The sequence below is a fragment of the Solenopsis invicta genome, chromosome 9 (assembly GCF_016802725.1).
Source record: "Solenopsis invicta isolate M01_SB chromosome 9, UNIL_Sinv_3.0, whole genome shotgun sequence".
Taxonomy (NCBI): domain Eukaryota; kingdom Metazoa; phylum Arthropoda; class Insecta; order Hymenoptera; family Formicidae; genus Solenopsis; species Solenopsis invicta.
The window spans coordinates 11,815,673-11,843,110 of NC_052672.1; the positions used below are offsets into that span (position 1 = coordinate 11,815,673).

A 27,438-nucleotide genomic window follows, 5' to 3' on the forward strand; every position below is an offset into this window, starting at 1 on the left:
GCATCAAAATTTTGCTTCTTACAAAAATTTTAGAATATATCAACACACACCTTTAAGGATTAGAAAATTAATTCTATCGAGTAGATTAATTTTTCAATTCGTTTCGTCGATCAATTCTTTTCGTAGAAACAATTTATTTTAACGTATTTATTTTCTTATTTCTTTCGGGATTGAAAAAATTGTGTGTTATAATAGATTTCACAAAACAATTGCGAGTTGAACGCGATGTTCAATTTTGGCATTCTTAATTATCAATGGCGCTAAAAGTCGTGTTACGAACACGATGACACTCTTTATCGTGAGTATTTTTAATAATTTAACATCACAAGTTGAGTCACACCTATTTGCACTTGGCGTCCATTCTCTTGTTCTAACCCAGTCCTAGGACGTACTTTGGTAAATTGTACGCAAACCTGGGAATAGCCATGACCACAGACATTCTGTAAATGTGAAGTTTTGATTACGATGACATTCCTATGTTAATTTATACATATACCGAGCAAACACCGAATATAACATAGATGTAATTTCATATATCGTATATATCGTATATGTATTATATTTATGTTATATAACACTATATCTATGTTACAAGGTGTTTGCTAAGTATTATTATCTCAGCTGTCAAGTTTAATAAAAATCTGATTAATAAGAATATTCTTGCAAGAATCGAATTTTCCAAATTTTAAATGCTTTTACGTGCTTATGCGAAATGAGTGTGATGTGAAAAGTAAATTAATGCAATTCATAAATACTGATCGGTATCGTGTGAAGCAATTAACAAGCATTACAGATAAGTTGGCATCTTTAACAATAACTTGACAGCTAAGAAAACATCGATTTATACACGAGAAAAAAGATTAGTTTCTGCAGCAAGAATCTATATGTGGTAGCTTTTAGTTGTATACAGCTACAATTTAGCTACCATGTATTTGCTGCTGCAACTAACTGTAACTAATCTTTCTTATCGTGTACCAGCCGCATAAATTAACTTTAAAAACGCTATAATTTATTATAATCAACATTTTTCTTCAACGAGTTTGCTTAGTATCGATTATATTAACTATCTAATGACTAAGGTTGTTTGATTAATTAATTTGAAGCAAACTTGCAAAATGGATAGTGTCTATTTAAAATTATTATAATTTGTTAAATCATTTAATCCAATGGATCAAAAATGTTAAAAAGAGTACAGTATATATATTTTTTTCGCAATTTAAACGATTGTTGGCTCAGAAATTATGCGGCTGGTTTAATTGATAAATATGAAATTTATTTATAATTTATACACACTCGAGCTACTTACTACAGTGCACAGTGTAGAAGTAAAAAATCATCGGTTGTTATTCTCCACCACCAAATGAAATTATTGTACTTCTAGATATATATATGTACAAATTACATAATTGACGTTTTCGACAGGACAAAGCTGGCTCAAATGCCGTGATGCATTTATTAAATTAGGTGCTTCTAAAAAAAGCATTTCTACATATTACGGAACAACTTGCACGTTCATCAATATTCGTTATACGAGATTTTGCGCTGAAAGTAATTCAAATGGTTAAAAGATATTTACACTAGACAATCCCAACACCATTTTTACGTATTGTTTGTTTTATTGGAAAAATTGTCACGTTAGAAAAAGTTATACCGTTGTACACGATTATAACGTACATATCTATACATTTCAGTCAATAAGGCATACGACTTAAACTACAGTATCAAAATGTAATATTTTATAATTTACAGTGAAATTCTGGTTTTTTTTTATTTCTTTTGTTTTAATATAGTAAACACTCGAATGAGTTTGCATAAAAATGCAGTTATTTTGACGAATTACGACGGTCAATGTTTCGCGAAGAAAGCTCTGAAACATATGAAAAGAATCAAATACTTTTTTTATTGTTATAGCTTCTCATTTGAACAAATTAGTAGTCTCAATCTCTCATGCAAATGTTACATAATAATTCATTTGTTTAATTAATTATAAAAAACTCTTTCGAGTGTGATATTATACTTACACACGTACATGCATTTTAGATAAAGCAATATTATGTTTTGGTGCTATTACTAAATGCAGCTGGTCGATATTTGTTCGTTAGGCTTCTTAAGTTGTTGAGTGAGACGTAAACTTATAATTTGCTAAATATATCTATTGAATGCATGTCTCTTTGTCATCTTGAAATTTCACTTATTATTATAGTTTTTTATGTGTTATATTAATGAGCAGAAAAAAGTTTATTTTAACAAATTATACTAAAATAATATGGAACTAGGGTAGATAATATAATAAAATTAAATCAACTCTGTTATGTACGCATAAAAATTGATTGATCTTAACAAGACGTCATAATTGTTTGAGAAATGTAATTTATTTCTTTGATTTTTTTTAAAACAAGATAATCGTAAATATCTGAAAGACAGACATTTTTATACGTTTATTTTTAAAAATTAAAGGCTAAAACAATTTCTTAAAGTTAATACTTATATTTAATTATAAGCAATTATTGTTGAAACGTTAAAATAAAAAAAAAATCTTTTAATATTCTATAAGTTAATTATATTCCCCATGGTTAAATAAACCATTACTTTTATCTAAAATATTTTTTATATGTTTTAGCATTTTGACAATAATGTGTGTAATCAAATATATGATTGGATATTAAGTAATTAAAAAGTTACGATGTTCCATAGACGCCTTATCATTTTAATTTTCTCAACTTTTTAAATATCGTTATGCAACTTTGTTGCAAATATATAACTGCTAGTGTTGCATATAAGATAAAAAATGCGTATAAGATAAAAAAGCAGACTTATTTGCACATCGTGAAACAATTACTACACGATTAAACAACAAATTCTTTTTTATAAGAGGAAGTTTTAGATTTATGAGAACTAAGAAACAGATAAAGGCGGGTCAATGACGTTTTCATAATGACGATCGAGACACATTTACTCGGAGTTAATTAATCAACTTCGTTAGTCGTAGTGTTGCCGGAATACAGTTGGAACCACAAATCCTTTACGTACGATAGTGCGAGTCCCTTGTAGATCCAGGCTCGCCAACCTGTTCTCGTCTCGGTGTCGATCCTCGCTTCCAAGCTTTGACATAATGCCTTTCGGTCGTGGCTCCTTCCACTGCGCAGATCGCAGAGCAATCTCTTGCGACACTCGTCATTGCACGCCGGTCGCACCGGAGAGTTTTTGTAGTAATGTCTGCAAAGAACAAAGGCAAATACGTCACGTTATTTTTCTCAAGTAGGATACTGAACCTCGAACGTTAGTTTTCTTTTCTAAAATGCCACAAAGCATATTTGTTCACATCTTTATTCGTTGAAATCCAATTGATTTGTAATGAAATGTATGATAATATTATATAAATATTAATTATTATATGATTATATATATACATATATACATGTATGTATATACTATGATATAATACTATAATCCCTAACAGCATAGATCTCCTATGGAACGCTTGTGGGACGTCCCAAGGATGTTCCTGGGACATCCGCTGAATCAGATGTGCTGTTAGGGATATAATTATACATTATACGTATAGTTGTATATGTATCATATGACAAAATTGTCTTTTATGTCCTTGAGACACAATATTAATCATCGTGTAATACGAGCAATTACTTGTAATAGAGATCAAATAGGGCTGGCTCGTTAGTCATCTTGTCGATCAACGAGTCCCAGTCCTTCGGCAAGAGTGACGCCATTTGGTAGGCTTGCCGCACGCTGTACAACTTATGCCAGATCGGATAATCATAAAGGTTCGCTTCCTTTAAATTCATGACCCAGCTTTCGTGATCGACGACCATCTGAAATACGCGCGTCAATTAGAAAATAATAATTAACACTTTAAACATACGTACGGAGTATTGCTAAATCGCTGGCACTAACATTTCTAATATATTCTGACTTATGAGGAAGTATCAGTTTACTTACCCTTGTAGTCTTTGAATGATCTCCATCGACGTAATATATCCTGTAACCGGGATTGAGATCATAATATGGCGAGACTGAAGGACCGACGTAGGCGATGCTAAGCGCTCTGCCAAGGTCCGATGTATCATAGAATAACTGGAACTCATCGTAATGCGTGTGCCCAAAGAATTGTGCCGTGATCGTTGATTCATACCTGCGTAAAGCCGGAAGGAGAACGCGTGTCATCTAATACGCTAGCGCCGTACTGCGATTTGTAAACGATCAAGTACGAACCGGTTGATTATGTGATAATAATTTCTTGACCACACCTTAAGACAATCGGAATGTCCGGGAGGGATGTGGCCGATTATGTGCACCTTCTCGCCGTTGATCTCGGCGCCCTGTAGCTCGTATACGAGCCACTGCAGCTCGCTGACCGGATCCGTACTGTTGATCAATAGCCACCAGTTTTTATTGTTACAATAATTCATATTGACGGAGAGTATCCTGAAACCTGGTCGAACCAGGACCGAATAGAAGGCACCGCGACGAACAGTGTGGGACACACCGGCTGGCAGCCAAAGTCGCCAATGTTTATCGAGTGCGTCGTACAACCATGAGATACTGTTCTCCTCAGGCACAAAGGGTGGCGGGAAGCTAAAAAGAAAATCGATATTGGGCATAGATATCCTAGTTAAATCACTTATTTTAGAAAAGATCCAAAAATACGTAATAAAACTCGCGATTTTTTTTTTATAACACATATTTTGTATAAAGAAGAACTTGTTCCCGTAAGTATAGAGGTAATATGGAACGATAGAAATTTTTATACAGGATGTTTCTTAAAAAGCGTCCATCAATTATATAGCGTTATTCTTGGCTAAAAACTGAGTCGAAAAGTCCTGAATAATTTTTTTCTATAATGTTTAATAAAGCAATAATTTTTTAGTAAAGCTAATCCAATCAGCGCCGTCCTTTAAACAGACATACATCGGTGAAGTTGCAGAGGCAACTAGCAACGTAGCGGCGAGCGTATGTACATTACCTGGCGCGTGAAATTCATTGTCGAATGCTTCCTATTTCCTGGAGTAAAACCTTTCAAGTAAAACCTTTTAAAATACTAATTTATTCGTCTTTTAAGACATTAATTTATTAGAAATATTTGACGATGGTTCAGTCATTTTCCCTTTCTCTTCCTCTTGCGTTTCGTTTTACCTATGTCAACTTTCATCTTTTAAACTTAAAATCTGCGCTACATATACATATGTGATAGAATCTCTTAAGAGAAAACGCTCTGCTATGTCTGATTGTGAGTGAGATCTGGATCGCAAATTAATCGTAATCTGAAGTGATATTTTCTAGAAAAGTGAAAGTACGAATTTATATACATGCACGTGGCGGATGTACCTGTTGACCGGCGCGCTCTCGTGATTTCCTAAAGCCGGAAAAATCGGTATGCCGGGAAACATCTCCACCATCTGCGCAACCGTGTCACGCAAGACTTTGAGATTTTCTTCGCGCGTCTGATTCCAGACATCATGTGGAGGTAGATCTCCCGTCCATAGTATGTAATCGATGTCCTGGAAATTTTTTAAACGATAAAGAGAAATTTTCCCTTTCTCTCAATATGGAACGGGGAAATCAAACAATTAAAGACAAATCAAAAAATCTATGAAGAAACGCCCGAACGCGATTGGAACTTCCTCTCTTACGCGTAGACAATAATTATTAACGAATTAATTTGAAAATCGAGACTACGTCATAATCGATAAATCAATTATCTTCTTGGTATTTATCGGAACACGTCGCTAAAAATTCTTCTCGAGCGGCACGCGAGGTTTGCTCCGGAATGATAAACGTCTCCTCCTCCTCCTCCTCATCATCATCATTATCGTCATCTTCTCTCAAATTTCGCGCGACGATTTAATCGTGCTCACCGAATGTGTGTCGGCGATGTGCTTGAGCATATGGTCGATCGTTCTCTTGGGCGTGTCGCACTTTCTGTAGTCGCCCCATCGTCCGGCGGCAGCCGAGGCGGTCAACGGGGCGCCGTTTGTTAGCCGACAGCAAAGCGGTTCGTTGCACTCGGCGTTCGCACCCTCCTGGTAGTATGGGTCGTAGTGCGTGTCGGAAATATGCAGGACCTTGAACGTCGGCGCGCCTTCCTGCGGCGGGATCGGTGGCTTGATCGGCGGTTTCTTGACTGGTGGGAAAGCCACTTCCCATTCGTGCAGCGGATTGAACGTGTCGTCGCACGCATCACCGATCACGAAGCTGCAGATCTGCGCCGGACCCATGTTCACCTGTTTCAGTACATAAATCACCTCTCCCTGCAACGTAGAGATTTGTCAATTTTCATTTTTGTCGATTAGTAAAAAAATAAACTTGTGTTTATTTTTTTTTAACGATTGATAAAGTCCAGACTTTACCCCAAAGAGCATGGTGACCCCCTGACAAACTCGGGGACTTTGTATGTTGAGCGACACGCAGAACTGATAAATGTTAGCCATGATTTCTTCATCGCTCTTGCCATTTTTTATGTAATGCTGTAGCAAACCGGCACCAACTTTGCAAGCAGTGCAAGAGACTTTAGACATCACGGAGGTTTCGACCTCCATCATCACCTGTCGCAGGTCTAATAGCTTAAGAGCTTTGTCCACAAATCCGGATAAATGCCCGCTCGGCTGGATCGTTTCCATGTCCCACAGCATCCGCGAGTAATTTAACTGTAATTAAATGTACGGTTATGAAAATTAATTAACGCGCGAAATTAATCCACGATGTCGTATCGTTTAACAGTATAAAGTGACTCGAGTTGAATTGGAACAAATTTCCCCGCGTCGCTCTTCCCTTGCACCTTCGCGACTTTCTTTTTGCGATGCCGATCTCGAGATAAATCGAACATGCATCTCTTTCGAGATCGAAGGGAGTTCCGCGCGTGGATGTGCCCACCGGCGTTTTCTTTTACGCAAGCGGTGACGAATGATATCGATGATCGCGCGCGACTTTCGCGAGCGAAAGTCATTGACACCGTATTACGCACTGTATGCGTGTAAACACACGAATAGGAAGGATAGAAGGTACTTGCGTTCGCCACGAAGTTGATCGGTAGTCGCCTTGGTGAAAGTATTTTGGCACTGAAAGTGAGAGCCGCGGCGACATCGTCGTGTCAAATGAAGGAAGGAGACAGATAAGAAAAAGGGGGGAAAAAGGAGATCAAGAGAAGGCGAAGTCGACGAGACGCAATTGCAAAAACGTAGACGATTTTCAATTTTGCAAGATTTTACAGCGCTCTCGCGAGATTATTTTATTGCTAACAATATATTTTTCAGAATGAATCTCATCCGGTTCAACGCAGCGCTGTTTCAATCACTAACAATTTCACAAAAATACTTGATGTATTAATGAGACGATACATCGTTAATACGTCACACTTGCGGTTAAAGAACGCTTTTCTTAATTTCGTGTATGGAGTAGAAACGCGCATGTGATTGAATAAAGTGAACGCAAGAGTGAAAATGCTTCAATTAGACAAATTTCTCATTTCTCGTTATAAAAGCAAAGTAATCGCTTGAACATAGAGATTCTTTTTTCATAGTCTCTTTCGTGATCACGCTATGACTTAACGATTTCAATTTTTCCAATTTTATTCATGCACTTGATAATGATCTCGTGAAACAATACGTTTCGTAAGTTTTTATTTACGGAACAAGCTCGAATCGATGCGACGGTGGATACTACTTTTCTTATTAATCGAATGCATCGGATGTATTTTCAACGGTCTGATTGCGCTCGGCATATAATTATTGTCACGCGAAGTAGAAATAGATTAAACGATGCAAGTCGCATATCGTTAGTATTAATCGTTAAAATTATGCAATGTTTGCAGATGCAAAATTATTTACGGAGTGTTCAACAGCTATCCTTCACTCTTTTTTCCTGCTTTTAAAATTTTTATAGAAAAAAAGGATATGAAGAAAGCATATTATATGAGTATACTTGTACGAGTGTACTTGTTATAAAAAAATAAATAAATAATTTTTTATAAGAGATCTCTCAATTTAAATTAACAAAATTTAATCAAAATAATTCTTTATAACTTATATATAGCTTATAAAAATTTATCTCATATACACAGAAAAAAAATTAATATCAAATCAACAATCTTTGTTTTATATAAGCAAAAATATAAAATCTTCTTGGAAGAATTTATAATCTTAAACAGACATAATTTGCTTACATGAAGAAAGTTTTTCTCTTCATGTAAGCAAATTATGTCTGTTTAAGGCTATAAATTCTTCCAAGAAGATTTTACATTCTTGCTTACATATATGAAACAAAGATTGTTGATTTGATCTTAAATTTTTTCTGTGTATAAATTACAAAAAATTATAAATTATAAACAAAGAAGAAATAAGTTACAAATGAATTCAACAATATAAAATCTTTAACGATTTTAAAGGTTTACGATGTCTCTGTGACTTCCGCAATGCGCAGCCAATGACATGCATTGGCACAAGTTCTTAATCGAATTTCACCTGAAAAAAAGTGAATAATTTCTCGTAGCGCTTATACTATTCGCCAGAGAAAGTTTCCGATTGATAACGAAGTCAAGATCTTGCGCAATCAATAGTGACAACGCAGATTTCCTATTGGAACTCAGATGAACTAATCTTGCTCGCATCTCGGCTGAGCAAACGAGCGCAAACGAAAGAAATTCCCTTACCCGTTCCAATTGCTCCAGATTCGTGCCGTTAACGACGAAGGTCTCCGCCGTAGGTGGTAGTTGCCGAAACCTCTCGTTGAACGGCAACAGAGCGACGTCCATCTTTTCGGCGATCCTGGTCTTCGCCGCGAGCCATTCGTCGGCTAGCGCGGTCCAGTTGGTCGACGCTATTTCCGCTTCCCGTTTCGTCCTGTACCGAATGGGATTTCCTGCGAAAACCGGAAGAAAAAAGCGGTTGTTCAATTAAATCGCGAACGAATGAAAGCGAAACGAATGCCACCGTTTCCATTAGCGCGACCGGAACCACGTCGGAATAGTCCTTCGTTTTCGGTGGATCATTTGTATACGTTGCGCAATCCGACACTTGCAAAGATAATTTTAGTATTTCGTAAGAAGCATCGGCTGTGGAAAAAAAATAGCCGGAAATGCAACTGCCAGCAGCTGAAGCAAGCTTTGTGATAAAAATAATTGCAAGTTTGCCTGAGTGCGGCTAGAAATTGGATTCTCTTTCTTAAATAACACGAAAGAGAGATAAAGAGAGATTCTGACTATCGTATTGAGCGTGTGTCACCTAAGAGAAAAATTTGCTTTCGAGCCAGATAAATTCGTATCACAAAGCTTACTTCAGCTGCTGACACGTAGTTACCATTTCCGGTCGTTTCTTTTCACACGCTTAACAAAAATGTCAAGTTCAAATCAATTAGCGTTTTTTCATTCGTAACTCTAAAATGGCAATGTACAATTTAACAGATGTTTCCGAAACCACAGTACAAGTTTATATATTAATACAATAAGTTCTGCCGTATAAAAAATAAAAATTTAATAAATTAAATTATAAATTACAGACAATTTGAAGTGAAATTGGTGTGAAAATGTTGATAGAAAAAAAAGAAGAGAGTCTTTTCTCTCCGTCATTTGATCGATATTATAAACTTTCTAGCGGGTTAATACTTATAAAAATAAATGGGCAATCACGGCAATGCGATTCATCGAACCGTTTCGTACGGAAGGAAATGTCCATTTTTCCCGCTGCGATTAATCCTCCCATAATTCCCCCCGCGATCGATCATTTACGATCTTGAAAGATTGTTTGGACAAAGTATGTCGATCTTTCCCATAAAGCACGAAAGGCATTACATGTTACACGACACATCTTGCCTCGAAAACTTGTAATTTCTCCGTTACGCTCGGAACGGTCTATAACCCACTGTTCGAGAGAAGTCACATATAATTTTCTAGGGATATAATCGATCGAATTGCATGCAAATCTTAAATACTTTCTCGATAAAAAGAGGTTACTAAGTTACGTTCGACGAACCGCGTTCTATTTTTTCGACTTAAATCACTGATGTGTCATCCGCTGTAAAATTTACATCGCCGCGCCGTAAAGTTTGGTCCATCTCATTATAACTTTTTTTCCGTTACATAAGGAGTAATTTACATATTTTCCACTATTATTGTTCGCTCTCGTTACGTAATTTGTTTTGTATTTCTTAACTCGGTATTCAGATATTCAATATGTGTGAATTTTTCTTTAATATTTTCATAAAACAATTCTATTGTTAGAAAGACTTTACACGCATAAAGAGAGGTAGCTAGATGTATATTTTTTATTATCTAATAAAATTGTTTTTTAAATGTACGTACCCACAACGTTCCATGTCAAACTGGTCAGGAAAACGCATAATATGAAGATGCGACTTATTTTGCCTTGATTTGGCATACTATTTTGTATTCTTTGGTATTGTTACCTGCAATCATAAAAAAAATTACAAAATATAGGAATGCAATAAAAAATAAATACATTTAAATATTACATGTTATTCAAGAAGATGTAATTACATACAAAATGTATAAATGAAACAGATGCTCAACGATGAAAAAATAAAGAAATATGAAAAAAGTCAATTTTTATGTACAATACATGTAATATTATAGTGAATGCAAATCTAAAATTTAATCGTACATCTTATGTTTTTAATTAATTCAAGAATGCGAGAATTATAAACGATATACCATTCTATTTACTATTATCGTTAATATAATTAATATGAGAACATTTAATAATAATAATAAGAGCATAAAAATCACACGGATATGTATTAAACAATGTCGCGGAATTGCTATTTCAATTGATATCTGCATCGATGAATCCAAACATATCTATGGAAGAACATATTCAATTATAAACTTTGCAGAAACGTCACACTTGTTACACGTCAGGCATTCACACTTAAGGCTGTCCATTATATAAAAATAGTGATTAATCGTCCAGCGAAGATATTCGTGAAAGGTGCGCGCAATTACCGGGGAAAGAATTTGCATTCGGCGAAGCGTAACTTGCACTTTCCTCGGCGGTAAACGAGGCGTCGAAAATCACGTTGTTGCGACGCTATCGAGGAAGTCTCGTGATGAAAAGCCGCGCGACGTTTTCACGGTCGTAGGCGCGGTCTTTAATTTCTTTATTCACGCTACGTCAAGCAACGTGGGAGAAATACGCGCGACGAAGCACGAGCGACGATTTATTTTCGACGTTGCACGCCTCTGATCTACACCACACCGTTGCATCATTCCGCGAAATTTTTCGGCTAAGTACTTCGGGCTCGGTTTCGCCCGTTACTGTTACTTGTAAGTGGGTTAGCGATGGCACGACGACGTCCTTCGAATGTGTAGAAAATAATAATGATTCCCGTTTGGATCAACAGAACGCGTCGCATCGTTACCGAAGTTAACGGAACCCGTTTGATTCTCCCGCAAGAATTCGTTTACAGTGTTAGCAGCGGATTCTATGTTAGTAACGGAAGTTTCTTCTGGACATGATTGGGATGTTTCTATCAGTACACATTTAGTCCACGTCCGTTGTTGGCCGCAACATTTTTAATTTCACCGTTACATTGTTGAATGCATACTGTCAATAAAGACAAAGTGAGAAATGGAATATAATCTAATTATGTTTCATTTTGTATTTATTTCTGTTTATTTCTATCTTGTATTATCTATTATGGTACTTGGACCCCAGACAGCGAGTTAACGTTACCTGTCGTCATTTTGATGTTAAAATAATGCCTTTAACGACATTTTAACATCAAAATGACGATAAATAACGTCAGCTTGCTACCTGGAACAGAGATGGCAAGAAGAAGATAATAGAAATGAAATTGATTTAATTTTAATCTTTTCCCACGAAGTCCCGATTGGTAAATGGCGCCGGGCAGTTTGACGAATGATACGTAATTCGCCGAGGGGTATATCGAGCAATTCATTGCGAACGGGGCACGCGATTTTGTGAATCACTCACTGTTTTCATTATTCGGAACTGGGATCGCATTAAAAGCAGCTGAAGCGGAAATGAGTTGGAGCCGACGGGGTCGTTTATAATAAATTACACACGATGAGTTATGTACGTAGACGTTGCACGTGCATGTCAAGGCTAAACGTGTCATTCGAGCGCGAGATCTTGGCAGTTGGCTCAGTGCCCACAGCATCTGTGCTTCTCTGCAAATTTTTTTATTATAGAGTCATTTCTCATAAAAGAATCTTTTTATAAAAAAACATGATAAGATTAACGAAACAAAAGATTTCAACAAAAATTATGTTAAATTTTTCAGAAATCTGAGTACATACTCTCTAAATTTTTTGGAGTGGAATTTCATCTAAAAGAATGGAATTTTACTCTAATAGTGTGAAAATCCTGCTCTTTATCAAGACTGGCTGGATTTTCACACTTTTAGAGTGGGATTCCACTCCAAAGAATTTAGAGAGTAAAGTATTGTAAAACAAAATTTCAAAAATTAATGATATATATAATTTATATAACGTGATATAAATAATTTATAAGAATAGTCTGTATTATTTTATTGTGTAACATTATCTAACAAGATTATGCCATTATTAACATCATGATTATTAATTTAAACAAAATAATATCATACTTTGTTGTACATAATTGCAGTAATAATTCATAGAAAATTTTCAATTTGCGTTATTTCCGCGATGAGAAAGTCAAAAATATGGAGCCAAGTTCGTTTTGCTGCTTTATAATTTCAAATTGCGTAGTTTTACCATGTCATTTTACAGTTTCAATCAAGTTTCACGGAGCTTGCTAATCGTCTATTTCAATTCCGTTGGATTGGCGGTTGCAGTGGGTCAGTGGGATCAGTTTCGGCGAAAGTTGCATATGCAATCGCATATCCAACGCAGAACGGCGAACGGCGCGTGCTGCATTTCCGAATATTCCTGTTTTTCGTTTTATCTATATAAATTCTTTCGTCTGGTAAAAAAAAGCGGCTATCGAAGTAAAGATAAAAATTTATCAGGTGGGTTGACAATCGCCTAAGTAGTTTAACATTTTAAATGAACGGACCTCGACTTCTAAATTCCTTTTCAAGAGCTGACATTATGAGATCACGTTTTCAATGTACCATTCTCCTCATTGGAATATTAATTCTGAATTTTATTGTGCTTATTAAGAGGACATGTCGCAAAAGAGAAATATTTCTAATATCTTCAATTATTTCAATCATTGTTTTCCTTGCGAGAAAATTTCAAATTTCTTTCGAGAAAGCGAAGGTTGTATTAAAAATTTTTTTCCTTCGAAGTTCTTCCTTTCGAAGTTCTTCCTTTCGAAAAAAGAATAACATCTCCCGAGAATTGTTTTCAAAATTCTGCTGACACTGAAATTACGACTCGGCGCAGTTAATCGAGGTGCGAGCAGGCTGGCCAAGTGGAATACGCGGTTGACCGTTATTTGACCCACCGTGGGGCCCAACGAAAGAAGACTCACTTAAGCTCATGTTGCGCACGAACTTACGTAAATGCATAGGTAAGCTAGTCTAGACTGATAAAACATCTAACAAAAATAATGTAACTTACACCGATCTTATTTGACCGTGTACACTTATATTCTGTACGCGTTTATACTCTTGTACGTCAACGTTATGTCTATATCATGTGTGGATGTGTGTATGTCTTCACTTATACCTTTCACATATGATACGTGTCGATCCAATCGCATCGCGATATCAGACACTGACTCGTGTCTTCTGACATTGCGTTCGAGTTTCATAGATCGTGATGAGAAGAAACAGGATTGTTACAACATATCATCAGTTAAAATCCTGTTCCATTGTAAATTAAGCGCTAATCGCGATGACGAAGCTGGACCGCAGTGGAAAACTCCTGTGGTTTTTCATGTAATTGCTAGAAGGAGAAGGATATCGTGCAATCATCGAGGTTTGATTTCTTCTTCAGAGCCTGTCACACCTGTGTCGCACATATCTTTCTTATTATATATTGATGTGAGATATATAGCCCCGAATACGACCCAGATAGAAAGCAGTAGAACATTTTTTTGACCGCCTTTCTCTGAAAATATTCAAAATACCGTACGAGCTTGTACATTCACAGCGATTAAAATGAGAAAAAAACATCTCTATGACATACATAGATTCAACCATGCGAATTTGAAAAGTTTTTAACAAGAGTGTGAGTGGATTTTATTAAGAATTCAGACCATGCGAATTAGGGTTTTATATCTTCTTCGTGTAAAATCATTAAAAGTGTGTATATTACAAATATATGAATATAGGAATGTTTTGAAAAATTTGACGAAACGAAATAGATAAGGAACTTTCTGAACACTTTGGAAAATGAATTCTACATTACATTGAACGTGTGTGCTTTAACATGTGCGATCGATGTTAACGATGCAAATCGTGAGAAGATTCCACCTTAATTAACTGAAAAGCAATTTCTCTTTCTCAAGATGGGAAACTATTCAAACTTCTGAGCGAGCTTCAGCTTCCTCTGCTAACTTCCGGTGATTTGAGTGCATTACTTCCTGATGTTAGACGACCAACGGGCGATTAGCGCTCACTACACTTCCGGCATCTTTTCCCGAATGCTAATGATCACGGATATGCGACCTTCCCCCTTGCTCAATGTTACGACAAACGAAAGTCACTGTCGCGCCACACGAACGCGCCACACGAACGCGCTTGGACACACAGTCGCGCGTAACAGCCTCATAATTTCCCCTCGCGAGCGGCGCAAATCGGCACTCGATCGGGAGTTTCGGGAAGGAAGGCACATTGCCGTGACATAAATGGCCTCGCACGGATAATTTACAGCGCGTGAAACCACGCCGTTGTGCCACATATGCCGTCGAGAAGGCTCTCCTCCTCGAGCGGAGGATGAAAGTTGGCGCAGGGAATACCGAAGGAATTTGTCGGAGAGCAATGTATCCGGAGCTACCGGCTATAAGATTTCAGCGTCCTAGGATTAAACTGATTCAGTTTCATAATTCTCTCTACATCAATTTTAATAAATTTATGTAGAGAGAATTATGAGATTGAATTAGTTTAATCCTAGGATGTATAATTTCATAATAAAGATGATTTAAAAAAAAAATTAAGAATAAAAGAGAAATAACATTTAATTTATTCAATATAAAAAGAAGCTAATTGTTAAAATATCAGGCAATTGCTTAGAAGAGGAATGTACGAAAGAAAACGCACTGAGAAAAGAATAATAAATTTTTATAAATATTTATTTCGGTATAGTTGCAATAAAATATTTACTAAAAATAAATAAATAATTATTTACTACAAGAACAACTAATTTCATTTAACTATAATTTTTTTCTTGAGTAAATATTTATGTACTGTAAGTAAATATTTTATTGCAACTATTCAAACAGGTATTTATTAAAATTTAGTAATTTTTATCTCGCAGTGCGGATATCGTCGGACTTCAAATAACTTTTTTTATGCACGAATGCATTTGCGCAGTAAATGTAATATTATTTAAAGAGTTTGAACTCTCTGCTTGGCATAAAATAGCCCTCCAAACAATTTAGACCGACTCGAATCATATTCATATTATTCAGCTTTTTCACTTTTCATATCGAAATATCCGTGCGCATTGTTGCTACTGTTATAGCTCGCTTTCTTCATTGAATAATCAAAAATTATGCCCATAAATTACGCACGTTGTACGTTTCCTTGACAAAGCTGTAATTTTGCGCGGTCGCTAATATTTGTTCCTGGGAGATAAAGATATTCTTGGTAGTGATGCGAATGATCCACTTTCGTCATCAGCTGGCTGACGATTGCGCCGCTTGTGATTTTCCATTTACAAAGTTCCAGTTTCTTCGACTGCTTCAGAAAATTGGCGCGCTAGTTTCCTTCTTCCTCGCAGCGATCGTTCGCTTTTTCACTTTCCGAATCATTGTGCTTCGTTGACATTATTAGGGATCCACTTTCGTCATTGATGGTTAAGATCGTTGTCGGTGAATAATTTCTGTCTTTATAAAGTTTTATGCTCCGGAGGAAATGCAGGAAGCGTTGCAACCAGTTTTCATTATTGCTGCAGTCACCTTTTTAGTTTTATGAGACACTTTGACATTTAGCAATTCACTTTCATCACTGATAACAATGCAAATTATATCGGAGAATTTTTACGTAAATTTCAAATCTTTTAATTCTTTTCGCTTCTCTGATATTTTTTTTGTGATACTAATATTTCAGTTTATCTAATAAGAGGGCATAACTCAAAGCTATTTATTATAAGTAATAAACAAATAAAAAGAATATACATATACTGTTAGATTTTAGTACTACGATGCTTTTAGGTACATTAGTAAGTCATCCGTGTGCATTCGTATTTGATTAAATTATGTTTTTCACTAAATTGATAATATTATTGACACAAAAATCTCTATATCTTTCATTAAATTTTTTGTGTAATCAATAGAAATACGATAAAATGGTAAAGAGTTTTCCGTCTAACGTTTTTTAAATAAAAGTTATGTTGAGCCATCACCTTACTAGACAGATTATACGACAGATTATAATATAGGAAAATGTATATTTCTACAGTCTATATTTCAAAAAAGTAATACTGTTCTTTAAATCATTTTTGTATCAATCAGTAACATTTTTATTATCATAAAAACCGTTTGTTGTTTTTCATAGTCTTTTGTCGCAAAACTACAATAGTTATCTGTTGCAAACGTATTTTGAACGTATTATCAAATGTTAAATTATCTATGCATACAAATAGTCATGCCATTCGACCGAAACGTAAAAGTAACAATGATAACTGTTGAGCGAACAATTCTTTTAAGTCATTATACAAAGTCAGAATTTTTGCTTAAAAAAAATAAATATTATATTTTAAAAAAAACTATAATTATATAAAATTTTACAAGAACTAAATGCCACAATTTTAGAATCAATTATAATTATTTTTTATTTATCGTATTAATTTGTAAAATCTTATATATGTATCTTAGTATGTGATATAATTCTTTCTCCAAAAGCGAGTCAAGAGATGTCGAATTCTGTCGCTCTCGTAAACAGGTAAACAATAAAAAAAAAAAGAAATAAGAAATGAAATATATAATACAATTACGGCGCATCAATCGACATCAATATATCATCCGGGAGAAATGATTTTGTCCGTGTTTACTTTCGTCGACGCGTTTACTTCCGCGTTCGATATAAAAGATATAGAAATCTCTTCGTACTCACGATACGGAACACTGTACCTTTCCTGGTTGGTAAAATTTAATGAGATGAATTACACATAGTGACAAAGCAAACATAAAACGGATACATCTGTAAATTTTACTGATTTACTTAGAAAATATACATTTTATATAAACTCGAGCGCGCATGCACATCACCCGAAAATAAAAGTACAGTTAAGGATTCTTTGTTTAAGATATTTGATCAATATCTTCGTCTCTTTCGAAACCACTTCCCATTTTAATTCGCAAATTATCTGATAAAATTTTCTCTTAGCTTAAAACTTTTTTATTTCAAAATGTACGAGAGCGCCGCGAAGCACATAAAAAAAATCTCCACGAGAGAAATTTCTATGCAGAACTCAAAGAAAAGAGGAGAAACCGCGGGCGCTTCAAAGAAAGAATGGCAGAGAAGATCGCGGAATGGAGACATTGAGAGTCTATCGGGACGCGAGAAACTATGCTTCCGGCTAGAAAACGCGCGTAGAGACATTTAATAATATATTGCATTCGCAGTGGATCGATCATCGGTGTCGGCTGCTGTTGCAGTGATTTGCATACGCTTCTCGCTGATTTTTAATTAACGATGGATAATGTCACAGTTCTCGAGTGACTGATGAGAAGCAAATCTTTGTGATGTAGCAAATCTTATGATTTATTACAATTTACGATGATCGATTAAGTATCTCGGAATCGGAAACACAAGTCTAAAATCATTAAATTGAGATCAATTTATTTGCACCTTTAACAAGCTTATTTTGTTGAAATACTTTGTATTCAAAGAACTAGGACGTTCGTTTCGTATAATTTAAATTTAATTTTTATTACAAAGCAAGCGCGCAAATGCTTTTGTTTGTCACAAGTTGAAGTCTTGTGATTTGGCGATGCTTGAAAAGAACGTGTAGTTGCACAACATTCATTCTTGCGATATTAATCATTGCAGTTCGCGCTACCGTCGAACGTAAACCTAAATTAATAAGATAGTTCGACGTCGTATTAGGCCGTACCGAGAAACGGAAAACAATGTTACGACCTCGGAGGGAAGTTATAGCGAGAAACTGATGCAGTGCGTACTATGGTCAGGCAGACAAAAGGCGCGCTCTGACATTACACATTTCTCTTCCTCTCGCCGAACTTTCCCTTAATTTTAAAAACATCCGTACAACGTCGTCGATGGTAATCGTTGAATCATCGTGAACTTACAGCTTCCCGCACGATGAAAACTCCTCATATTTCTGCAGCGTAATTCGGATGCACTTCATGCAATTTTCTCAGAGCATATCCGGCTTTCTAACGATATTTTAATAATTATACAGATTAATACATTGTAATGTACATTATAAGTATGTAAAAAAACATTTCTCAGATTCGTTAAATTAGTAAATTATGGATGCATTCAATTTACTTAATTCAAATACCGTGACTTCTTTCAACAATGAAATGATTCATTTAATTATAGCCGCGTTTTGTGCATAAATTAGTATGGTTTTATTCTTAAGAATAATTATAAGAGATTAAATGCTTTGCCAGTATTTTATCGAAACATCATCACAGTTTAGTTTCACATTCGCACTATTTCCCGTTAAAGGTGATTAAATTCAATCATGTAATGAGATCATTTCCTCGATGAATACAATAAACGTTTTGCTGCACCTGTGCAGCTAACAATGTCTCTTGAACAATGACTTCGGTCGATGGAATGTTTTTTTTTTTTTTTACTTCTGTTCAACAGCTTTACTCTTTCGAACATATCGTTATGGTAGTCGCAATACGAGAATTACCTCATCTCATGTCAAATCTTGAAGTTTTATGTGCACTTAACAAATAATTCACTATCGCTTATAGACAAAATTCTTGACGTTTAATTCTCCGTCGACAAAAATAGCGTTCAAGAATGTATTATACTATATTCTAGAAACTACGCAAATCATAAATGTTCACATAAACGCGTGCGTTAAGTAAAGCTAAAGATTAATATATGATGGAATTATACAGCCATTAAGATGTAAAAGAAGCACATAGAAATATTTATGCAGTCATATTACGGCTAAGCTGAGATTTATTTATTTTTTTAAACTAGCATTTCTTTCTCTTTGCAGAAAAAAAAGATAATTATAGTCGATAAGAGGAGTGTGACTGAACAGTGAATAATAAACCAGCATATTGCCGGGATCGTAAAATATTTTTCTTACTTTTTTTTTCCTTAAATTTAACGTCAGCAGGAGTAAAGCACATTAATCTCTACTTTCTACAGATTTACATTACATTTATCCGTTGTACGTATATACGATCGGTCGTGTATAAAATTTTATGAGTTATAAAAATTAGTGGATGCTTACAGGTGCAGCAAAAAAAATTGCAATATATATGGGTAATTAAAAAGCTTTATCTTCCGGGTGAAAAAAATAACGGCAGTAAAAGCGAGTATCGAAATAGCATTACTCGACCTTTCACTTTTCTTTCGTACTCCTCTTGTAAATCGTACGAAACCGCTTACAAAAGTAATGCACAGAAAGTGGAACTTCTCGCGACCTTGAACTTGATTGGCTCTTCGTCGATTTTTGCGCATGTTTAAAGATATTTTTATCCTTGTGCTTAATGATATGCTATCAATGCAAAAATTGTTATAATTAATTCAAAAAAATAAGTCGTTTATTGCTATTTATAATTCTTAAGGTTAGGCTGTTGCTGTTTATCTGACTTATAATTTCAAATTCATTACGATTCATTACGTTTATGTTAATTCTGTTCTTATCAATGTTTTTTGAATATGCAGTAAATATGTATTTCTAAAATTATATTTTTAAACGTTTAATTTCAAAGTTTAATCTGCAAGACCAATAGCTTTGAAGATTGTTACTTTGGGAATACACAGTAGAGATAAAACAATAAAACAAAAATAAATAAAAAAATTGCAAAATTGTATTACTATTTTATTGATTGAATGCATAATTTGATATTGTAAAACGTATAAATAATAATTCATATAATAATTTTATATATATAAGATATATTTTCTATATAATAATGGCTATGTTCTTGCAGTCTTTTTTCTTTTAAGCATAATATCTTGTAAGAAATATTAGCCTCGTTTTAAAATATGCAATAAAAAATATTCAAGTTTTTATTATTTCTTAATATAATGACTGCCATGGCGATCGGTCATCCGTGACGAATGTCTGACTTTTGCTGGTGCTTCGTTGACTACTGATGATCATTATCGAAATGTTTAAAATCATTTGTGACAAAATAAATGCCATTTAATATAAAATATTCAATGATGTAAATAGTTAAATAACTAATAAAGTGCACTGTGTGTATTCAATATCACTCATGATATTTAATCTTATTTAATCATATTATATTTTTATCATATCGGATTATATTTTTGCATATCTATGATAATGAAAAGATTACTTTAAGATAAAACAATATCCGTTGAGCCAACAATATATCAATTGCGAAGGAGAACAGCATTTCAAAACAGAAAATAACTTGCGATAACATCTTACAAATAACGCGTCCACAAATATCTTTTACACGATATTTTGAAAAGCATTCTTCTCACAGATATTACAGTTACGTAATCCTAATGTCGACGACCGACTCTCCCAACAATAGTGGATTTCACTAGGTGTTTGTGTATGCGTGCGTATTTACAGAATGATAATAAAACTGGACACGTCAGCGGACCATAATAACAGATGTTGCACTCGACCTCGAGATTCGCAGGATTGGTCAATGCACGTTTAACTTTTATATAATGAACGTTCCATTCATATCTAAACGTTTTCAGTTTCGTAAGCGCGCGATTTAACGTCTGTAAACGATAGCCGAGTAAAAATGAGAACGTTGCATTTGATATCATTGAAATAAGTATTCCTCAGGTTACGCTAATAATATTTATTTGTTCGGAACTCCAATGAACGTTGAATAGTTTTTTAAACTATTTCAACATGATATGAATCGATATCCCTCCATAGCATTTAATTAGTTTTCTTTTTCTCAGATATACGTGACGTAGCATGAAAGAAATGTATACTCAATATTCCTTTGTATCAAACCTGAATTCATGAATGAGCAAGTTTTAAGAGGAATCGTCTTTTTGTGCGAAATATACTCTCTCGATTAGCATAATCAGTGAAAGCGTAGTGATTTATAGCAGGAAGATGCGTAATCCGTGTAACGCATGTAAAGGCATACATGCTCCATTCGCGAGGGATGCGAACTTGACAAACGAATAGAGACACGAGATTAAGGCCTTCCCAAAGAGTATTTCCCTCCTCCGTTTAACATCTGCGACCTGAATGTAAAGTCACGTTGAGCGAGCGAGATCTTTCCCTGTCTCACACTTGACTATTATAAGTGTCCGAGATTCACTTGTTTTCATCGCATCTCCATTTGACAGATCCTCAATCAGATGTATATTTCACTTTGGAAAGTAAGATCTAAGAACGAAAGGCTCGACCTATAAATACCGTGATTCAGTGATAAAAGTCCTCTTAATCGTTTATAATAAATATAATTAATTTCATTTCATTTCATTATAATAAATAATAGATACAAGGTGATTCATCAGTAATCAAGCATCTTAACTTAAAAGGATCTAATTGATCTACCTACATAAAAAAAATGTGAAAAATGTAGAGCAAAACCTTTTGCAATAAATAATATAAGGCCGAGAACGAGCTATTCTTTGGTTTTTCGAATTACAATTTATTTTAATCTTAACAACCAGTTAGCGGTTTGCTAATTGTATCTTAGTTGTTAAGATTAAAATAAATTGTAATTCGAAAAACCAAAGAATAGCTCGTTCTCGGCCTTATATTATTCATTATTTATTGATACAAGCGTAAAAAGATTGATAAAATCTTTTACATTATATAAACTTCTGGTTTCAAGAAAACTGAATGGAAAAACTGTAAAATTAGTAACATCTTCTCTTTATTATAAATTTGTGTAACTTTAACTTTAATAAATAAATAACAATTTCTTTCCAAAAATATTAAGTTACCTAATCTTCTAAAATGACAAAAAATTTAATTTTCCTATTTTTAATTTTCTCAAAAAACAAATTTTTGAAGTACAGCAAAAAATTTGTTCCATTTCTTCGATTTAGTTTTGGAATATAAAATTATCTTAACAGGTAAAAAATTTATATTATACGGTTTATAATTATTTCAGAGGCATTAGGAATGAATTTCATGGTTGATCTTGAAAGAGACTCTTTTTTTAAAAGATATGAAAGTTTGATAAAGTAAAAAGAGTTCCGATTCAGTAAGTTTTATTGAACAGCTGGAAAGGTTGTCAAAGCTCATATTATCTCTCGTGAATACACGTCGCCTCGCATGTTTTAACGCGCGTAATACTGTGCGCGTGATGAGGGCGGATGACCCAAAAATCGATATAAACAGACGATAAATCCGGGACCTCTTTTTCGTTCCACGACATCGGACAAACTCGATTCGACGTTTCGTTCATGACCATGTTCCGTGGCCAATAGTCGATCGTCTCTCGTGTTCGTGAATAACCTACTTTAAACTCCTCGCTCTCTCTCAACGTGACGTCACTGAGTGCCATCGCCATCGATAACTTCAACGAAACCCTCGGAATTCATTTGTATATGTTCCCAGAATGTACTTGGCAAGTGCATCTCCACCGTGCATTTACTTAAAATTCAATGGAACTTTTTGTACGGCCATAGATTTACTTCGTTGAAATAATATCTCCATAAATTTAATTTACTGAATTTATTTTAATATTTTTTTTACTTTTAACAAATTATTTAAGATTTCCGGTTACGTTACGCAAATAAAAATTTTCAAAATTTTGAAAAGTTCAATTCTCGTGCATACAAATAGTTTTTATTTGCGATTGAGCGCATCGTCTTTATTTACCTGGCATATTTTCCATGATCATATTAATGATTTATAATTATTAGTCGTGTAATTAACTGACGTAAAAGAATTACGTTGATAGCTAATGACATAAAAATTCGTACGAGAATAGTGCAAATGACACATGTAAGAACTCATAACGTGTGTAGTCGGTTGCATATGTAACACACGTAGATCAAAAAAGTTGATACAAACAATTTTATCATTTGCTTCATGAACTTTCGATGCTAAGAATTTCTTCAAAATAACGACGTTTAGAAACGGATTATTTCGCAAATATGACTCTTGCGTCAATGGTCCTCATAGCGTATGCGCCAGACAAACAAATGATCTCATTCGCTATGTCGTAATTGAACATGTAGATAAAAATTTTCCTAAGGAGGACGCTGTCATTTATTTGCTTTTTTTTATAACAATTTGTTCATTTTCTCTAATATCTAATTTTTGAAATTTGTATTACGCTTATTTCATTTTAAGTGCAAAAAGTCTACTATAGTCAGATGTAAATCTACTGTTAATATTATAAATCAAAACCTATATTGTTTATGTTATTTGTACAACTTGGACTTAGAATGCGTTTTTCCTTAGCAATTTCTTTACGTTCGATGTAAGCTCATTTCTCAAAATCAGTTGAGTGTAACAGCGAGATTGCGTGGTTTTGCTAGCAAAGCAAAATTTAAATAATGAAATTAATATTTAATTATTTCTTTAGATTTTTTCTATAATTGCATGGCAGAATAATAAAGTTTATAAAGATTATTATTGATTAATATTAAAGATCTCTTCTTCGTATTTTATATATGTCATAAAAGTTAGCAATGTCAATAAAGTTTAAGGATATACAAAATACTACTAAAAGCATGTCAAGGAAAAGAATTATAAAAGTTACTTTTATATGCGTCGCGCGATATAACGACCAGATAGAGCTTCCTGGTTCCTGAATTTCTCCACTTTAAATTCCACACTGTATGTGACAGATGTGAGATATTTGCAGTATAAGGATACGATTGTATTAGATTCATTCCCTCATGTTTCCAAAACTTCATTTTCAACGCCATACTTTTCTGCTGTAGACAAATGATTATAAAACGTTAAAAGACGCTATAATCTAAATGTTGAATTACTATCTGCGTAGAGTACAGTAGGGAAATAAAAAAAGATACTTTATATTTTTCATGGAATTAAATAAACTTTAATTTTTATGTAATAAAACAAAATCGACACACGGAAAAGAAAGATTACTTGCAAAGCAAGAATGTACCTAAATTTCAGTTATACATAAGCTAAAATTTTATCAAACACAGATTATCGCTGCTGCAACTAAGTAACTGCAACCAATCTGTTTTTCTTCGTAAAAAATTTGCAACGAGGCAGAGGCAATATATTAATTTTTATAACAATAAAAAAATTTGTTAGACATAAAATGTTTATTTTTTTTTTGCTTTTCTGCTCTTTACGTGTCTTTTTGAATGAGAATAAATGATCCGTAGGCGTGCATAAAAGAATCGCCAAATGACTCCCGCGAGTGACGTGTGTGCTGATATTATCTGCATATCCGCACGCGTATTCCTTTTTTGAAATCACTCCGCACGTATCGCGGATGCAGTCAATGTTATCTGGTACAATATAGATGGTGTCACATATACGAACGTGACAATTATCACTCATAATTACGTAAAGCGCTTGACATATACGTGCCATCTCTTTAGTTACTTCCGTAAAATTGTTTTACCTTTAATACGTGGAAAACTTTTGGTATGTTTTGACTCAGTTTTATTTAATAAGAATCTTTAATTTTTCGATTTGGAATTTTATGTATTAAAAATACTTATTCTGATACATGTAGTTCGATATTGATATACATACATACTACGTATTTTATCTAAACTAAAATCAATCTGTTCAAGTAGAAATTAAGAATTTTATTAGCTACAAAGATAAAGTCAATGTACTTCTATTTTTCCTGTAGGTCTCACAAAAATAAAGTTATTTAAATGAGGCGATTGAGAGTTAATATAAGAGTGATTAGATATTTATACATCACCGTCATATATTGCGAAATAGAGACAAAATGTTTTGTGCTTCAACACACGTTAGTATATTGCTGTCTTTGTCAATGTTTGTTAGCATTGCATAAGAGAAGATACACATAGATCCGTTTTTATATAATCTCATTAAAAATGTTAATCGTCCGAGAACGACGTCTCCAGAATGACGTATTAAAAATAAAATCAAACTCTCAATTTTTATGTTTTAATAAGTCAGGTACGATTTCTCCATATTATTTATACACGAAATTTTTCCCTAAATATATTAATTTTTTCTTCGTCATGTCAGAGTGGCAAGACAAAGCTCAAATAAATAAGAAGAAGAATGATATTGAGATATATCTGCGTATCAATGCCAGTGATACGTTGCTGAATAAGAAGTGCTTATCAAAGTCACGGTTCCGAGATACAGAGCATCGCGTACATCGCTATCTTTTCGCCAATTAACCCTTATAAAGGTTAACTAACTAAAGTAGACGTCAAAACGTTTTTTGGATTTTTTTTTGCCTAAATTGTTGAATTACTGTTAGCACTTTAATTAGATCTTCATTGTTGTCATGTTTAAATAGATGTCACTGCTCTGTAAACAGTATCATCCTCATAACCAGTATAATTAAGCTTTCAAAGTAATTTGTCAAACATGTGGGTGCAAGTTCTTTGTTCTCTATAGAATAACTTGAAACGTGACCATGGGTTAATGTGGAAAAAATGTCAATCATCATCCGTCTGAAGGAGTTTGATGGACGACGAAATTTTAATGACAAAAAAAATGATATAATAATACGGATTTATAGATTTATTTTATAGGTTAATTGCACAGATTAATTGTAGTCTATTGTAATGTAAAATTAAAAATAAATATAAGGTATTTAAAAAGAGATAACAGGATAATACAGCACATTTATCTACAAAATCTATAAACATAAGAGCATACACGTTTTAGGTGACACTTTATGTTATGTTTTTGAAGATACTTTCGACAGTGATTGAATGTGCGAGACATATTGCTTAAAGCGGGTATTTAGTTTAAATGATGACTGAAATTATCAGTCTCAAAGATAATTATTTTATCTACATTAAAATCAATCTGTTTAAATAGCCACCTTAGGAATCTTGCCAACTATTATAAAGTTAATCTACTTTAATTTTTCCTCTAGGTTTATTATAAGGTTATAAGTAAGGTAATTAAAAGCATTTATAAAAGAGTGATCGTAGAATGCATGATGTATAAACACGATATGTATAAACACGATATGTATAAACACGATATGTATAAACATGATATATATAAACACGATGATGTATAAACACGATATAAAGAAAATAGAATAGAATAGAAATTAACGGTATACTTTGTGTTTCAACACATATCTTGTTAGTATATTGGGGTCACTGTCATTGTTTGACAGTGTTGTATAAGAGATATACATATAATAGATCTATCTTTATATAATCTTATTAGAAATATTAACTGTCCAAGGATGACATCTCCATAGTATTAAAAATAAAATCAAACTTTTAAAATTTAACAAGTCAGGCACAAGTTAGTACTTACGAAATACTTTTGAAGATATTTTTGAAATACGATGAGTGCTGATAGTGAGATGTGAAGTATCACTTGGAGCGTGTATCTGATAATGAAAATTTAACCACGAAGAAAACAAAAGGGAAATAAGGAAGGGAATAGGACGTGAATTCACTAGAACGGTTGTGAATTCATTTACCACGGCGCGCACCGGCTGACAGTTGATTCGTCCAATCAATCCCACGACATCCTTTGATTCCTCCTGAACTATTCGCGTTCTTCCGTCGCGTTTTCTGGATCATAAAAAAGAAAAAAAAAAGAAATGGGAAAATCACTCACGCGACGCACACGCGTGCGAGTTCTGTTGTGACGTGTCGCGCACTATATTACATGCCAGCCGTGCCTTTCGCGCCGAGCGTACGGTGTGAACTGATTGTTGCTGCGTACGCTCGCTCGCACGTTCGCTCGTACGAGATTCCCACCAGCTATCCAATGCGAGTTCAACAATTGGTCGGCGCATGACCAGATAGTCAGCCGATTAGATGCGTAGCATAGGTTCAAAGTGAAAATCCTGCGCGCTTCTTTAAGGGAATATTCTCGTTTGTGGATTTTTAAAACATTTTTTCGCATAGATTAATAGATTGAACATTGAGAAATAAAGCAGTTTATATAGATAAAAGGAATGTAAACGTTTTTATTAACGTATAAACTATTTGAAAAATTTTTACTGTGTTTTACTTTGAAATAACATTTTTCAAAATTATTGCCACATTAATATC

The 27,438-nt window shown here is 34.1% G+C and overlaps 1 protein-coding gene across 2 annotated transcripts; it reads right to left on the reverse strand.

The window, feature by feature from the left end:
• Window positions 1-132: 132 nt before the first annotated feature.
• Window positions 133-27,095, reverse strand: LOC105192791 (sphingomyelin phosphodiesterase). Of its 2 annotated transcripts, none has more exons than XM_011157030.3 (11): window positions 26,690-27,095; window positions 10,310-10,413; window positions 8,663-8,871; window positions 6,366-6,662; window positions 5,874-6,266; window positions 5,344-5,516; window positions 4,231-4,593; window positions 3,958-4,150; window positions 3,646-3,830; window positions 3,031-3,216; window positions 133-440 (listed from the first exon to the last, which is right to left on the reverse strand). In XM_011157030.3, the coding sequence occupies exons 2-11, from the start codon at window positions 10,383-10,385 to the stop codon at window positions 371-373; spliced, it is 2,145 nt and encodes a 714-aa protein (XP_011155332.1). In that variant the 5' UTR covers window positions 10,386-10,413; window positions 26,690-27,095; the 3' UTR covers window positions 133-370. The 2 variants fall into 2 exon arrangements, with proteins under 2 accessions (XP_011155332.1, XP_011155334.1); XM_011157032.3 differs by lacking the exon at window positions 133-440 and adding an exon at window positions 1,597-1,867.
• Between the last annotated feature and the right edge of the window lie 343 nt (window positions 27,096-27,438).

Bases quoted from the DNA above. Each gene is read 5' to 3' on its own strand.
- LOC105192791 (XM_011157030.3), bottom strand. From the start codon at position 10,385: ATGCCAAATCAAGGCAAAATAAGTCGCATCTTCATATTATGCGTTTTC. The intron at 6,663-8,662 runs GTAAGGGAATTT...ATTTAATTACAG, and splicing joins ATCTGGAGCAATTGGAACGG to TTAAATTACTCGCGGATGCT. The intron at 3,217-3,645 runs GTAATTGCTCGT...TGTTCTTTGCAG, and splicing joins CTATTTGATCTCTATTACAA to ACATTACTACAAAAACTCTC.